The sequence below is a fragment of the Oryzias latipes genome, chromosome 10, assembly GCF_053564925.1.
Source record: "Oryzias latipes strain Hd-rR chromosome 10, Olatipes_Hd-rR_3.1".
Taxonomy (NCBI): Eukaryota; Metazoa; Chordata; class Actinopteri; order Beloniformes; family Adrianichthyidae; genus Oryzias; species Oryzias latipes.
Genome location: NC_136246.1, coordinates 3,583,001 through 3,598,609, shown reverse-complemented (window position 1 = coordinate 3,598,609; position 15,609 = coordinate 3,583,001). Strand labels below are relative to the sequence as shown.

The 15,609-nt window shown below is 41.8% G+C and overlaps 1 protein-coding gene across 1 annotated transcript in view; it reads left to right on the top strand.

Annotated features, from left to right (window-relative positions):
- Positions 1-5,128: 5,128 nt before the first annotated feature.
- rxfp1 (relaxin family peptide receptor 1) overlaps positions 5,129-15,609 on the top strand; it is a 159,205-nt gene continuing 148,724 nt past the window's right edge. Inside the window, exon 1 of the mRNA XM_011473132.4 lies at positions 5,129-5,935. Coding sequence (XP_011471434.1) covers positions 5,893-5,935 — 43 coding nt within the window. The 5' untranslated portion in view covers positions 5,129-5,892. The remainder of the gene's footprint in view (positions 5,936-15,609) is intronic.

Below are 15,609 nucleotides of genomic sequence, written 5' to 3'. Positions count from 1 at the left end.
CCCAGGAAGCCCAAGAAGCTTTTGATCGGCTCAAAGAACTCTTCCTCACCGCGGCTATTCTGATTCAGCTGGACCCTTCTTGCCAATTCGTGGTAGAAGTGGATGTCTCGCATTCAGGGGTCGGACCGGTCCTGTCTCAAAAAGAACCTCAATCCGGAAAGCTCAAACCCTGCACTTTCTTCTCAAAAAACTCCAGCAGTCTCCAGCAGAGCAAAATTATGACGTGGGGAACCCAGAACTGCTAGCCATCAAGTTGGCGCTAGAGGAATGGCGGCACTGCCTGGAGGGGGCTGAACATCCTTTCGTGGTATGGACGGACCACAAGAACCTGGCAAACTTGAGGACGGCCAAAAGGTTAAACTCAAGACAGGCAAGGTGGTGCTTGTTTTTTGACCGTTTCCGCTTCACTATAACCTATAGACCCGGTAGCCGGAACGTCAAGCCTGATGCCCTTTCCCGCAAGTACAGCTCCTCGGAACAACCCACAGCCACCATCATCCCTTCCACCTGTATCATGGGTGCACTTACCTGGGATATTGAAAACCGTGTCATCCAGGCTCAAGGTGAGGAACCCGGTCACGCTCCTTGTCCTAACGGAACATTATTCGTCCCCACTTCCCTCATATCTGAAGTCCTGTCTAGGGGAAATACTTCCAAAGTGTCCTGCCATGGCCGCGTACAACGAACTCTGAATCTTATGAGGCGTAGATTCTTTTGGCCCTCTATGGATAAAGACGTCCGGGAATGTGTGGCAGCCTGTTCCACCTGCGCCACCTGTCGTTTCAGCATCTGGGTCTGCCTAGCCTAGCTAGCTCTGTTATGAGACCTTGCAGACCCTTAGGTCCTCTAGTAGAGTCCTGTTAGTTTTGTATCCTGTTAGCTATTCCTAAAGTCAAAACCAAAACTTTTTGAAAGTCAACTCTGGCCTATTATGTGGAACAGAGAGTTTCAGGGCTGCAGAGACTGTTTATGTTTTTACTGTAAAGGAAGGGCCAATACCTACCTTTTGACCTAGATTTTAGCTTAAATCAGTACAAGATAAAGTTCTGGATGGTATGTAAGGTAAAAAGAAACTTGATAAATCAGAGGGACCGATCATAAAATTCAAGAATTACTAAGGAACAACATACTAACAAGGAAATTGACCATTAGCACAATTTGAGCCATCTTCACCTCCATAAACCTTGCACATGCTCAGCCACTGCAAGCTGTTTCATCTGAGCACAAATGGCCTGAAGACCCAATCATCGTAAATGTCTGTGTCTATCAGCGCAACAGAAAACAGAAAGACTGTGACGGAGCTGCGACAGGCATTAGTCAATACCTGTGATGACTTTCATCCAGTTATCACTGATCACATTATCTGATGTGGCAGCCAGCTGGAGTCCTGTCAGAGCTCATTTCATTGGAGGTCTAAATGATATTTTAGGATGAGATGATATTCTATTTTCTTTTCTAGATTAATTTGTAAAGTTTAGACAGCGGGATTAAACCACTTCACAAGTCCAAATAATTTTTTTTTTTTTTCCCCCAGATACTTTATTTATCCCTCAATGGGAATTTCTTCTCCACATTTGACCCATCCCCTGGGGGAGCGGTGAGCTGCAGCTGAACTGTGCTCGGGAAGCGGTAGCGTTAAGGGTCTTGTGGGTCTAAACAGGGAAGTTAGACTTTGTGGCTCTGCCTGGGGTTTGGTCAGGTAGAAAGTAACCCAAATGTCTCTTTCAAATAGCAACAGAAACAATGTGCTACAGGCTGGTTACTTGTTCAGGGTGTACCTTCCCTTTGCCCAACAGCACGTGGCAGAGGTGGGACCAAGTCATTGTCATGAGTAAGTCTCAAGTCTTTATCCTCAAGTACAGAGTCAGGTCCCAGGTCGAGTCCCAAATTAAGACGAACCAGTCTCAAGTCAAATCCAAGTCCTGCATTCAATGTTTTGAGTCCTTTCAAATATTTTTAACAACAGAGTTATATTATTCACACAGACCATGTGTGCCTTTTATAACTTTATTTATCAACATTTTGCAAGCATATTAGTTATATTGCCACTGAGCTCATATCCCCACTTCAAAAATCCAATATGATTTCTCTAGAACAAAAACCAGGTGTACTGCATCTGCAATTATGAGAAGAACCCAGAAATGGCAAATGTTTGTGACATTTGGGTGTGTGGAAAGGTCCCGCCCCCTTTCGATTTGTATCACTTATAAACCCGACTGTAATGATTGTAAACATTCAGCGACTTGTTGCTTTATGCTGCTTCACGGTTCTACCTCCCCCCTCTTCTTTAATCACCCCCCCCCCCCTTTCTCCCCTCCTTTTCCGTCCAGTCCAACAAAAGTCTGTTACAGATATGAGTAAGATGAATTAAGTTTAGCCTAAATTACAAAAGGGGTTTATTCCAATATACAGCGGGGAAAATAAGTATTGAACACGTCAACATTTCTCTCCAAAAACATATTTCTAATCGAGCTATTGACACGAAATTTTCACCAGATGTCGGCATCAACTCAAGTAATGCACACATAGAAAGAAATCCAAACATTTATGTCCATAAATGAAGTTATGTGTAATAAAGTGAAATGGCACAGGGAATAAGTATTGAACACATGAAGAAAAGGAGGGGTAAAAAGGTCTGGCAAGCCAAGAAAGCAGCTGGAGTTTGTCAGTATTCAGAAGGTTAACCTGCCCCCTATTAGTGCAAAGTAATATCAGCTGGTATAGTCCTGACTGATGCCTTTTAAAAAGGTTTCTCACCAGCAAGGTGTTAGACAAGAAGCATTGCATGATGGGTAAAAGCAAAGAGCTGTCCAAAGACCTACGCAACCTTATTGTTGCAAAACACACTTAAAGCATTGGTTACAGGCGCATTTCTTTTCTTTTTCTTCAACCAGTTGAGTGTTACCTTGGCTGTGTGCTTGGGATGGTTGTCTTGCTGAAAGATCCACCCTCTTTTCATCTTCAGCAGCCTGGCAGATGACAGCAGATTCTGATCAAGAATGTCTCGATACTTTTCTCCAGTCATTATTCCTTCAATGATATGAAGTCTACCAGTACCACATGCTGAAAAACAGCCCCACGCCATGATGCTCCCACCTCCAAACTTGACTGTTGGTATGGTGTTTTGGGGGTGATGTGCCATTTTTCCTCTAAACATGTTGTGTCTTATGACATCCGAAGAGTTCAATTTTGGTCTCATCTGACCAGAGTATCTTCTCCCAGAATGTCATGGGTTTATCCAAATGTTGTGTCGCAAACTCCAAACGAGCTACAACATGCTTCTTCTTCAAAAATGGAGTCTTGCGTGGTGTGCATGCATGGAGGCCATGTACTTATTGTTTTCTTTGAAACAACGGTACCTGCTGATTCCAGGTCTTTCTGAAGCTCTCCACGAGTGGTCCTGGGCTGTTGGAGAACCCTTCTGATGATTGTTCTGACTCCTCTGTCTGAAATCTTGCGAGGAGCACCTGGCCGTGGCAGGTTTATGGTAATGCCGTGTTCTTTCCACTTCCGGATGATGGCCCCAATGGTACTCACTGGAACTTTCAGAAGTTTAGAAATGCGCCTGTAACCAATGCTTTAAGTGTGTTTTGCAACAATAAGGTTGCGTAGGTCTTTGGACAGCTCTTTGCTTTTACCCATCATGCAATGCTTCTTGTCTAACACCTTGCTGGTGAGAAACCTTTTTAAAAGGCATCAGTCAGGACTATACCAGCTGATATTACTTTGCACTAATAGGGGGCAGGTTAACCTTCTGAATACTGACAAACTCCAGCTGCTTTCTTGGCTTGCCAGACCTTTTTACCCCTCCTTTTCTTCATGTGTTCAATACTTATTCCCAGTGCCATTTCACTTTATTACACATAACTTCATTTATGGACATAAATGTTTGGATTTCTTTCTATGTGTGCATTACTTGGGTTGATGCCGACATCTGGTGAACATTTCATGTCAAAAGCTCGATTAGAAATGTGTTTTTGGAGAGAAATGTTGACGTGTTCAATACCCGCTGTATATGTTCTCCATCATCAGAAAAATGTCCCAAGAACACATTGAAAAGACCAAAAAACAATTTTCATTGGATTGGGTCTTTAAAATGCTTTCAGAATAACAGCAATAGGTCCCTGAAAGAACATGACCTTAATTTGTGCCTGCTGCTATTCTGGTATAATATCTGCTTAGTGTCAACTTGTTTAACCACACAGAATAATTTACTTTTATTTTTACTAATCTGGTTAGTACCTAGCTGCTAAACATTAATAAGATCAAACAAAATCTTGCGCAATGTTGGTAAGGAACATTTCACACGAACACAAAAATTCCTTTAAAAAAGTATCATCTTAGACTCATGCTTTTACACAGTTTTATTCTTTAGTTTTCTCATGCATCTAGAGACCCTTACCTCAGGCTGTTTACACACACACACAAAAGCGGAACCTTGAACCTTTTTTCTTTGGTTCAAGATAAAAAAGAAAAAAAGTGCACTTTAATTTCCTGAGTGAAGAGCTTTTATTTGGTTAGTTTATCTGAATTCAGTAGATATAAGAACTACAATTTCACACTAACTGTTGCCAGGAATGAACTTGAAGGAGAAATGCAGACAGATAAATAAAAAAGGTCTTCTTTAGTCTTATGGCAAATTTATCAAGAACAAATATCTTTCTTTTGTGGCTCACAGTGACCACTAAGCGACACCACTACAGCCTTACATGATGACGTAACAAACATCTCTGGTCTCCAAACCTGCACAGCTTCACAATAGGCCTACATGTTCAACTTAAGTGCAATAAATGAAATCTCTCAACCCTTTCCATTGAACTTAAATCTAACCAGACACTTCTTCCCCTCCATTCATTCTCATTGGAAGTCAGGGTTTTGTGTCCCTTAATGCCTGCGTGTTTCTTGTTGCCCTGCATGAATGCTGAATGACTAAACAAACCTTTCTGTTACTTGTACTAAAATACTTTTTTTCTGACGCTAGAACTCTTTGAAATATTCGTTTGTTTGTTTGTGTAGTTTTTAATTCATGATATGCTACACCTATAGTGCAACATTACACCCTTTCTTGGAGTATTCTGATGTGCAGATATCACGACACTTTTTCTCAATCCCCATGTGTCGGCGGAAGTCTTCTTCACTGGAATCTGCTGCAGAACGCGCGCTGCTGAACCGTGACTGGAGATGATCCCGCAGCTGAAGGCGTGGGGGGAGGGGTGGCCTGTCAGATCTTATAACGTACTGTTTTGTCATTAAGAGCTGGCCTAATTAAAAACCCAGTGTTAATCATGCTTCCAGTTCTACACCCTGATGCTTTCAGAGGTGACGCTCCAAAGCAGATTTCTACGGGACTGAACGCTGAAGTCAGCAGTAGGAGGATGAGGAGAGGATGAGACACACATCAGAAGAAGTCCATACTGAAGCACTTTCTGGATGTTTGGTACTTTTATTCAATATATCTTTTTCTTGAAAAATAAAGCGTAAACGCTGTCGGAGCAGCCTTTGAAGGTCGTGCATGTTTGGCGCGCGTGCATGTTTTCTGACACAGCCAATAGGCGCCTTTGTAGAAGCCGACAGAGCGCCCCCCACCCCCACCCCCAGCGGAGCAGGTCACCCCTCTCTCTCTGTGCGCGCTCACCTGTGCGTCAGAGTATGGCATCGTCGTCCCCTCCTCCTCCTCCTCCTCCTCCTCTTCCTCACGCGGCTGGAGACAGAGCCGAGCCGCCGTGGCGCACACGTGTCCTCTCAGCCCAGATATTCGCGCGCGCGCGCGACGGAACAGAGGAAACTTTGGCTGAGAAATTTAGGCACACTGTGGACAAAAAAGGAGCCTGTTTTGCAGCTTTGGTTTCATTCATCACGCGTGGTTTTTAACCAGCAACTCCAAGCGGAATCATGGAAGTTCACGTGGCTGTGATTTTCGCTTATGGGGTGTCGGGTGAGTTCAGATCCATCTCTGGTTATCGTGTCTTTGCACATCTGCTCATAGGAGCCAGACGCTTCGCTGTGTGTAAAGTAGCAGTAAAGGTGTGGAGGACGTTCTCTGTCTCTGCTCGTTAATTTCCACATGGATTCATTTGCTTTGTGTCTCCATCCCATCTCCATTCATGTGTGCGTAGCTCCTCTGTGCGCTCTCAGTCAAATCATCTCAAAGATCATTACGCACCTGTTCCAGTTGAAAGCGTCACGCGCCTCTCTTGAAACCATTAAGCGGGTAAAAGTTCCGTGGAGCCTTAAAAAAACAAGCAGACCTGCAACATGTAGACATTAGAGACAAGGACCAGCAAAGATTCAATCACATCTTAGAAAACTTGGAGTTGAAGTCTGACGTGTCATCTTATTCTTTCGTCTGCGTTCTGGCATAACATTCCCGCCTAAAAGAGTCTGAGAATCCCCCCTGAAGCTCCGATGTTGTGGTTTTTGCTTTTCATCTCTTCTACCCATCATCGGCTTTTGTCAGGCTTCAGCAGATTTGGATGGAGGCAGGGAGAAGCAGAGAGGACGGAAGCTGCTGTCCATCCAAGCAAAGCGTTCTTTCCTTTTGAGAGAGCAGCTTCTGTTTTCATTTACATATGCAGACGGGGGTTAGGGTTTTATCAATGACTCATTCATTTGCATTTACAGTGACAGATAATTAACATAGTGAAAATGGCTCTGTAATTTTTTTTACTCAAGATAAATCATGTAGGCTCTATTGTGAGAAAAGTATGAAACCACTCAAAAACATCAGAATTTGGGATTTATTTTCATGTTTCTATAGGATGCTTGGATATGGATTTAGAAGGAGTTTACTGATTTATTGTAACTCCTACAGCAGCAGTTTTTTATACTGCTATCACCTGATAAACAAAGAATATAACAAGGGCTCTGACTTCATACCACACTTCACCTGGTGAAGGTGAAGGTCATGAAATGTGCAATATTCTCATGCTGAAGTGAAAAAAGGAAGCAAAACCTCTGTTATTAAAAACTCCAATTTTCAGAAGTTGGCTCACCAAAGCAACAGTTATCAGGAAGGTGAAACATGACTTTATTTCTTCTTTGATTTGTCTTTCTACTCCTTTTTAAAGGACTTCTGTTAAAGTTAGTCCTCCTGTTTTGTTTTGTATATCGCCTCCCATCTGTATTTTACTTCCATTACCTCCTATTTTCGTCTCACCTGGTTTTGTTGTTTTTTGTGCGTCTTATTGCTGATCATTCCCTCAGTGTGTTTCTTGTTGTCTCATTAATCTGTTTGAGCCGTTTCAGTCAGAGTACAGGTTCTTCTTTTTTCATTTTCTTTTCTGTGTAAAGTTTAATGTTAAACTTCAGTTATCAAATATTCACTCGCTCTCTCAATCCTGTATTTGGGTGCACATCTTCAACTGCAGGACAATTTTTGTTTTTATTCAAAGGATTTTAGATCAATGTGACATTTCCAGGTGTCCTTCAACCAGAAGTTGTTTTCTTCCTGAGACATGAACCGGCATGAAGGTGTTTGGCTAAATGAGTTAATACTTGAGACTCCAAAACATGAAAGGACTATCTGCTGGATGGATTTAGATATGCTCAAGGGAGCGTTTCCTTTTTTTCAAACTTTTTTCCCTTTTAATTGCAAAATCAAGCCCAAAGTTTCAGTTTCGCCAATGACTTTAGTTTGTCCGTGTCAGTAAGTCAGATAAATGTTTAAATGAGAACGGTGAGGAGGTCGGCTTTTCAGATAAATGATGTCGTCTTTCTTTTTCTTTTGGGTCCACTGAGAAAACGATGTGTTCAGACATCTGCACATTTTCTTTTATTAGCTGATCGCTTCCCATTGGGATTCAGTCTATCATATTTTCTGCTGCTGGTTGGTTGTTACCGCCACAATTTGCAGGTTTTGTGCGATGAGCAATGCAGGAAGGGAGCGGTGTAAAGTTTATCCAGCTGAGATGTTTGAGAAATTCGAAACATTTTGTGTGTTTGAGGTGAACAATGAGATGTTTTAAGATGAACAGAGCACAGCAGGTGCAGCCAGAACACTTCATGATAGAGAAGATGGGTCAGCTTTGTGGTGCTCTCTCATTGTCACTGATACTCCCAAGAAATCCAGTGAAGCAAATGATCCAAATGCTGCATTCAGGTTTTTTCAACGCGCATGCTGCAAGTGACGGGTCAAACACTCAAACAACACCCAAGGGGAAGTAAGGGTGAAGTAGGTGAGATGGAGGTGTGTCGTATGGATATTTCATTTTTCAACTTCCTCAAACCCTGCGCTCTCTGCAAGGGGTCCATTAGTGCTGTTCAAGTGTTAAGCGTGCAGCCTGGCAGCTAGAAATGAGAAAATGAGACAATCAGAGCGTAGTTTGTTTGGACATCCTACAGGCGTCCTACAGACACTTCCATTCCCTCCACACCCTGTGCGAAAAAGCATTGCACCTCATTAGAAAGTACTTCAATACAAGTACAAGAAAACTGTACAACAGCTTCCCCCACACTTTGTAAATGCGTGTAGCTTACATTCATTACAAATACTTCACTTACCACACGCACAACAATGGTACGTTCCATTTTCATGGCGTTCCTTGAGGTGGCTGCACGAGCCTCATGGGAACTGTGAGACACACCTGCACTTGATTCTCTCTACAATCCTCTACGGGCCCGGACACCCCAAAAACCTGCAGAACCCGTACGGATCAACCCGCTGTGACGGAGGCTTTAGGAACAGCGGCACACACATGCCTGAGACATTGGCTTCATTTGAATGGAAACGATTTTATTAAACTAAATTGTTAAACAAAAATGCGTGTTTTTACATTTTACAGTTTCATTTTAAGTTAAAATAACAAAGGCTGGCAGTATGTTTAGTTTTTCATAATACAAAATAAATAAAGAAAACACCTTTACTCAGATTTAGATTTTGGGTCCATTATGTCAATATTAATATTAAACAACATGACAAAAACTGAGAAGGTGCATAGATGAAGTTGAAAAACACAAGGAAAGCTAAACTGTTTTCAAGGAGATGTGTTTAAGGAAAAAACAAAACAAAAAAAAGACGTTGGACCCCAGTAGGTTAAAGAGCAGTGAGGTAAAAGTACTAAAGTCAAGTCATTTTTATTACCTTTGCTTTGGAGTCCAGAGCATTCTTAGAAGGCCAGATAGTATTTTAACATATCACAGTGAAGAGTTTCTGAAATAAACCATCAACATTTTCATCTTCAGAAAACAGTGCACTCATAAATGATCATCTCAAAACGCTTTTATCAATTAGAAATTAGAAATCGATGACCTCATATCCGCCGTTTCAAAAAAAAAGGAGTGAGCCTGGTGTCTGAATTGCTTTTAAAATCCAGGGCACTACATAGTCCTGCACTTTTTAGTTTTTTAGTAGTTAGGGAGTAGGGTTGGAATTCAGACACAACCTTGGAGATCATTTTATATTTGTCTAGAGGAAAATAAGAAAATGATCCTTTGATTTTTCTCCATGTTGATTTTGGACTTCACCTGCTGATTGCATCATTAACACGTGACAGGCAAAACTCCTGATTGGTTGATGTTCCGCCGCGACGGCCAAAACGCGCAGCTGTCAGACCAGCGCGTCCTGCCCAACGCTCAACGCGCTTCACAGGATCTCTGATTGTGTCTTTACATTGACGTTTCATTGAAACGGGACGCCCCTGACACGCAAATCAAGTTTGGAATGAGCGCAGCTTAACAATCACATAGATTTATGAGTTACAAGAAAGCAGACAGAGGAAGGTATACGGTACAAAGATGAGGAAATCCCTGTGCTTCTTAAAAAGCTGGAGACTAAAGTAAATATTTTACTTCTAGGAAGGTCAAAAGGAAGGAAGGTAGAGGGAAAAGTTGTCCATATGCCCTCCACCATAATCCTTCCTTAGAGTGTAGCCTGGCCCTGCAACCTCTTCTCCTGCCCCTAAAGTCGATCTAAATGGATTCTAAAACAACCCCCAGCCGTCCAAGCCCATAGCAGCATAACTGAAGGCATGTCACAGAGTCTGGAATGCCCTTCCCAACTATAGGCTGTAGCAAAGAGCAAAGTTTGAAGATGAGTACCACAGACAGAGAGGATGTCTGCCTGCTCAAGTGAGGGGGGAAAGTGCTTCCTGAAAAGAAGAACCTGACGGCTGGAGGCTCTGCCTTCCAGTTCATCTTTGGAACTTTCTCAGAATAATCAGTAATCTTGCACACAGGGGATGAAGTGCTTAATGTAAGATGGAGCTTTTCCATTTACATTTTTTGTGTGTTACTTAAAAAATAATTTGAAAGCTTATTCTGCTTTTAGCCAATGAACAGAAGAGAATTATTATGATCTCTTCTATCGATTTTCATCCAAACTCAGGCTTCAGCATTCTTTTAGATTAAAGAATTACAGTCTAATGTCAACGTTACGAGGGCATAAACAAATGCCTCTAAAATGTCTGAAGTAAAAAAAAGGTTTGCACTCAAAATAAGAATAAAATAATTTTAGTATGTAAGTTTCTAGTTGTCACTTGGATAAATACATTGTGAGTTAAAAAGACACAAGATTCAAAAATCGAACTCAGTAATGTGCATTATTTCAAACTCCATGATAAATAGCTTCAATATGACAAAAATGAATAGGAGCCGGTTTAGCTTGTGCTGGTTTGCGGCGCCTTCCGTCCGTGAAACCTGGGTTCGAATCCGGGCTGCTCCCTGTTCCCTTCTCTACCTCTGTGCCGGTCCCAAGCCCAGTTTGAGAAGGTTGCGTCAGGAAGGGCATCTGGCGTAAAACATTGCCAAATTTACCATGCGACTTGTTCGCTGTGGCGACCCCTGATGGGAGAAGCCGAAAGTGGAAGAAGAAGATGACAAAAATGAATAACAAATAAAAAAAAAAAAAAAGTGTACAGAGAAGCCTGAGAAAGGCATAAAGATGAATCAGTCAATAATAACTCAAAATGATTTCATTCTTTGAACAGCATTGGCTCATTTGCTGGCTTTCTTAACCAAACTAACTTTATGCATACGGACAAAACTGGTCTGAGGTGTCCAAGTCCGGGTAATCCTCTCCAACCAGCACCGAGAACCTGGATCAGGAGTGCTTCAGTAATGTGGAACTGCAATGATGGAGATGTTTAAAAACAAGCAGGTCAGCGGATTAAGGTCTGCATACTGGCATCCGGCCGGACTGCTTTAATTAGCTAGAAAACTGACAAGAGACGGCAGTGCTGGGATGAAAGGAACTGCTAAAGTGGGATCATTTTGTTCTCTAATCATAGATGCAAAATTGGAATAGTCAGAGTTCTGGAGGTGAGATCTTACCTGTGCGTTTCTGTCATTAAAATGCAGCAGTCTCAAGGGGGAAAACATTCAACCCTCTTCTTGAAACAGTGACGCCTGCAGTGAAGCATTTTTGCTTTGATACAATCTCTATTCTGATAATGCAAACATGCTTTGATGTTATACGTCTTAGAAAACCCAATCATCTAGAGTTCGATAGCAGCTATGAAAACTAGCCCTAGATATTATATGTTAGCTTAATGCAATGCTTCTCAGTTATTTTTTGCCAGGCCCCCCCTAAGAAAAAGAAAATGTTTCACACACCCCCAATCCCCCCACACATACACTGGCAGCGGTGACAATAAATTAGATTATTATCCATAACAAATGTGTAAGTATACCTAAAATTGTATCTTTTAACATTAACAAAAGAAAAGAATCAATATAAATCCACTTTCAACAAATATTAACTTTATTTAGCCACAAAACCCTATTAGTTTAAAACAGAAAAGAAGCTTAAAGTGCCTAAAATAAAAAATCTGTTAGTCCTTATTTAAACTAGAAACATTTTGACCAACTGAACCAAGAGAAAAATAATTTAATCAATCAATAATGTTAAATGTAAATTGGTCTGAAACATTAACAGCACCAATATATTTAACGTTTTAGTCTGAAGAAATAGGTAAAAACCTTGAGCTGATTTTCTTTTCTAAATGATGGATTGTTTATTTATGATAGGCCTGCACAATATACCTCAAATTTATCGTTATCGCAACATCAAGCTGTGCAATATGCATACCGCAAAAGACGGCGAAAATCGCAATAAATGGTTAGCTTGACCCTTGTTCTATCCTAGGCATTTTAACATTGGGAGTGGGGTCATCTAGACCCACTAGACAGTGCTCTAAACCTTTTTTCTTCAATGATCTTCACTGGTGTCCATGGATTACATGAAATCTCTCCACCTTTGTCCACCTTTGACATGGTAGGGAGAACACGTCAATGTAAGGGGGGGTCATCTAAGATAGCACAAGGGTTAAATGTGCTAAAACAAACTCATGGCAGCTTGAAATATTGAATTAATGAAATAAATCCCTTTATGCATTTAACCAATCGGAAGGACCCGTTGACGCTGTTGATCAATCAGATGAGCCCTTTTATGTTTGATTTTTGCTTCCTATGTCGCCAAGGGTCATTTGGAGTGTAATTTTTATACTGTTGCATTGAAATGGAAATGATGTTTTTGGTTGGTTTGATATTTGTTTATATACCGCAAATTATATCTTTATCGCAATATTAATCACCAATATCGCATATCGTGAGTTTTCCACATATCGTGCAGCCCTAATTTATGATCTCATAAAGTGCAGCTGTTTTCCTGCATTACCTGCTGTCTGTATGTCAAATACTGAGACCAACTTATCCACAGGAAGACAAAGAGTCCATTGATGGAAGATAAAGACACGTCATCAAAATGTCTTCAATAGTTCATTAAGAATGACATCAATAGCATGAGCTGAGACATCTAAAGGCATGCCATGATCCTGCTGTTGCGCAATAGAGACTGCTCAGTCTTAGCCCACTACCCCTCCCCTTTCCTTCTCACACGCGTGTGACAGGAGCAGCTGCAGGGACGGCAGTTCACAGTTTCAGGCTGTTACAAACTCTGATATAACAGATAATAGATTATTTCCAAGCACTGCCCCCGCCCCCCGTTAAAATTGCACCTCGGACAATTGCCAGTATTACCTGTGCCTAAAACCGCTACTACTGCGGGCCCCCCTGGCATGGCATCGGGGGTGCGAGCCACTAGTTGACAATCACTGGCTTAATGCAAGCCTGTAAAAACTACCTGGTAAATAGCAGCCGTTTGGGTTGTTTTTATGTTGACCTAATTAGTCTGCAGTTTGTTGGTCTAAATAATGACTACCTTGTCAGAAATATTCAATTATAAGACTTTTAATTATCATGCACAAATGTAAGATTAATATGCTCTAACTTAAAAATAGTGCTTAGTTACCGTCTTTTAGGTGTTGCATTCTGTCAGAACAAGAAAAAACAAACGTTCTTTTTATCCTTAAATACAGCTTTTTAATAATAATAATAAATGTTATTAAGAATGCGCTTTACATTTTAGGTAAAATCTCAAGGTATTTTTATTAGAACATCAGTCTTCTTCCACATGTGAACTGTATTTTTCAGTGTAGCTTTCAGCTGCAACATGATGCCTGGTTGGACGCCATCATGGTTAAGGTGCTACAGATGTCTCTTTCTGTGAGGCGGAAGTAAGATTGCATCAATTTTCCTTTTCTGGATTTTCCCATAACCTAGCCCTGGATGATATTTATCATGTTTGGGTATATTATGAGGTGCAATGATGCATGACAGTTTCCTTTTCTTTATCTTCTTCACTGATGTTTATCAGACAGGGCTCCAGACTAACTTTTTTCACTAGGAGCACTGTGGCCCCTAAATGAAAATTTTAGGGGCACAACCAGAAAATTTAGGGGCGCATACCGTAAATCAACATGCTAACCAAATCTTCTAATTTCCACTGTATTATAAATACAGTAAATAAAATAAATAAAGTAAATAAATACTTTAATTATAGATGCAAAAATTACAATGTGCTGTTTCAAATTCAGTGTCAGATTTTATTCTGCACTTTTGAAGATGCAACAAGAAGGTAAACTGACAGCACCATCGCTGTCATGACAGTACCATCGCTGTCATGACAGTACCAATAGCAAACAAAATACCATAAATTTATTTATTTATTTATTTATTTTTTTTTTTTTAACTTGTTCTGTCCAACAGCTGAGCAAACAGATTAGAGCTGAAGGCTTTTTGTGTTGGACAGGTTTTACTATCACAAAAAGAGGTTATATAGCTTCAAGAAACTAGAGTGTAGATTTGTATAAACCCCTTTTTGTCGTATTATTTTTTATTTATTTGTTATATTTAGTGTGTGTGGGGAGGGAGAGGGGAAGAATGTGAGGGGAGGGTGGAAGAGAGTAAAAGGAAGAAAGGTGAAAAGGTGGGGGATACAAGCACTGATTTGAATAAGTTATTATTTTAAGCTGTAACAATTATACCAGATCTGCTGGAAAGACGAATGTTACATCAAAGGTGAAAATCTGACACTAAGATGAGCGAAAAAAAAACTGTCCATCAATACACTGTAGGTAAGGAGGAGGGATGAAGCAGACAGGGAGCAGTGTGGAGTGTGCACGTGCACGTGGGGGTGGAGATACATGCATGCTGCCGACGTGAACCGTGTGTTCATAAAGGGAGCCAGATCCTACCCAGCCAGACCAGCCAGACCAGGAGAGGGGAGGAGAGCCCCCCAGGCCAGAAGCCCCCCCAGCATCCGGACCCAGGCAGCCCGGGAGGGGAGGAGGAGGGGACCGCCCACCCCACCAGCCAGGCACAGAGAGGGCCCCCCTACAGGGGCCCCCCCAATGCCCAGAGGCACAAGCGAACCCAGTGTCCGGCCCCCAGGCCACAAGACAGGAGCGCTTAGCCGTACCAGGCGGCAGCCATGGGGGCCGCCGGACACCGAGACAAAGGCCAGGGACGAAGCCAGGGCCCCCGGAGCCCATGAGCCGGCCACCAACCGACCGGCGCCCCGTCCCCGCAAGCCAGCCCAGGCACGCGACCCTAGCAACCCAGGGATCGCCACACAGCCACAGCCACCCCCCTAAAACCCTACGCACTACAACCCCCCCCCCCCCGCCATAATATCTCATAATATCCATAAATTTAGAATAAAAAAAAGTTTTTAGTAACAAGTGATTACCGTAGTAACCTTTCGGTCATTTCACAGTTTCAAACAATACTTAAATGTATATAAACATTAGGGGATGGAAATTCATGTTGGCGACACCAAATACGTGCAGCCAAGAAGCACAATAATTTGAGATCACCCAGATGGACGCAAAACTGCACAGGTCACCTGGTGTGACCTGTGCAGTTTTGCTTTTTTGTTTTTGCTCTAACATCACCTGTCAATCAAAACCAAAATATCACCAGAAAGGGGCGGAAGCAAGACCCCAACCTGAGCGAACGCAGCTGCAAATTTAGTACTGAACTGACTGAAAGCTGCCCTACAGACTACAAAACAATGCATTATGGGACATGCGTCCTGATGGGTTTTTTGTAGTTCACTGATCAAATGAAATAATTGAAAATGCCAACTGATTAAAAAAAGGCTACATACATCACAAAACATTGAAATAATTATAAAAGATGTAATATCACAGATCATACTGAGGGGGAGAGGCATAATTATTAAATTGAATGTTAAGGACAACTCCAACTTCCTGTTGCAGCTTCGCCTTCATGCCCCCCCCCCCCGGGCGCTGGTTCATCCTATTGAACCAGCGC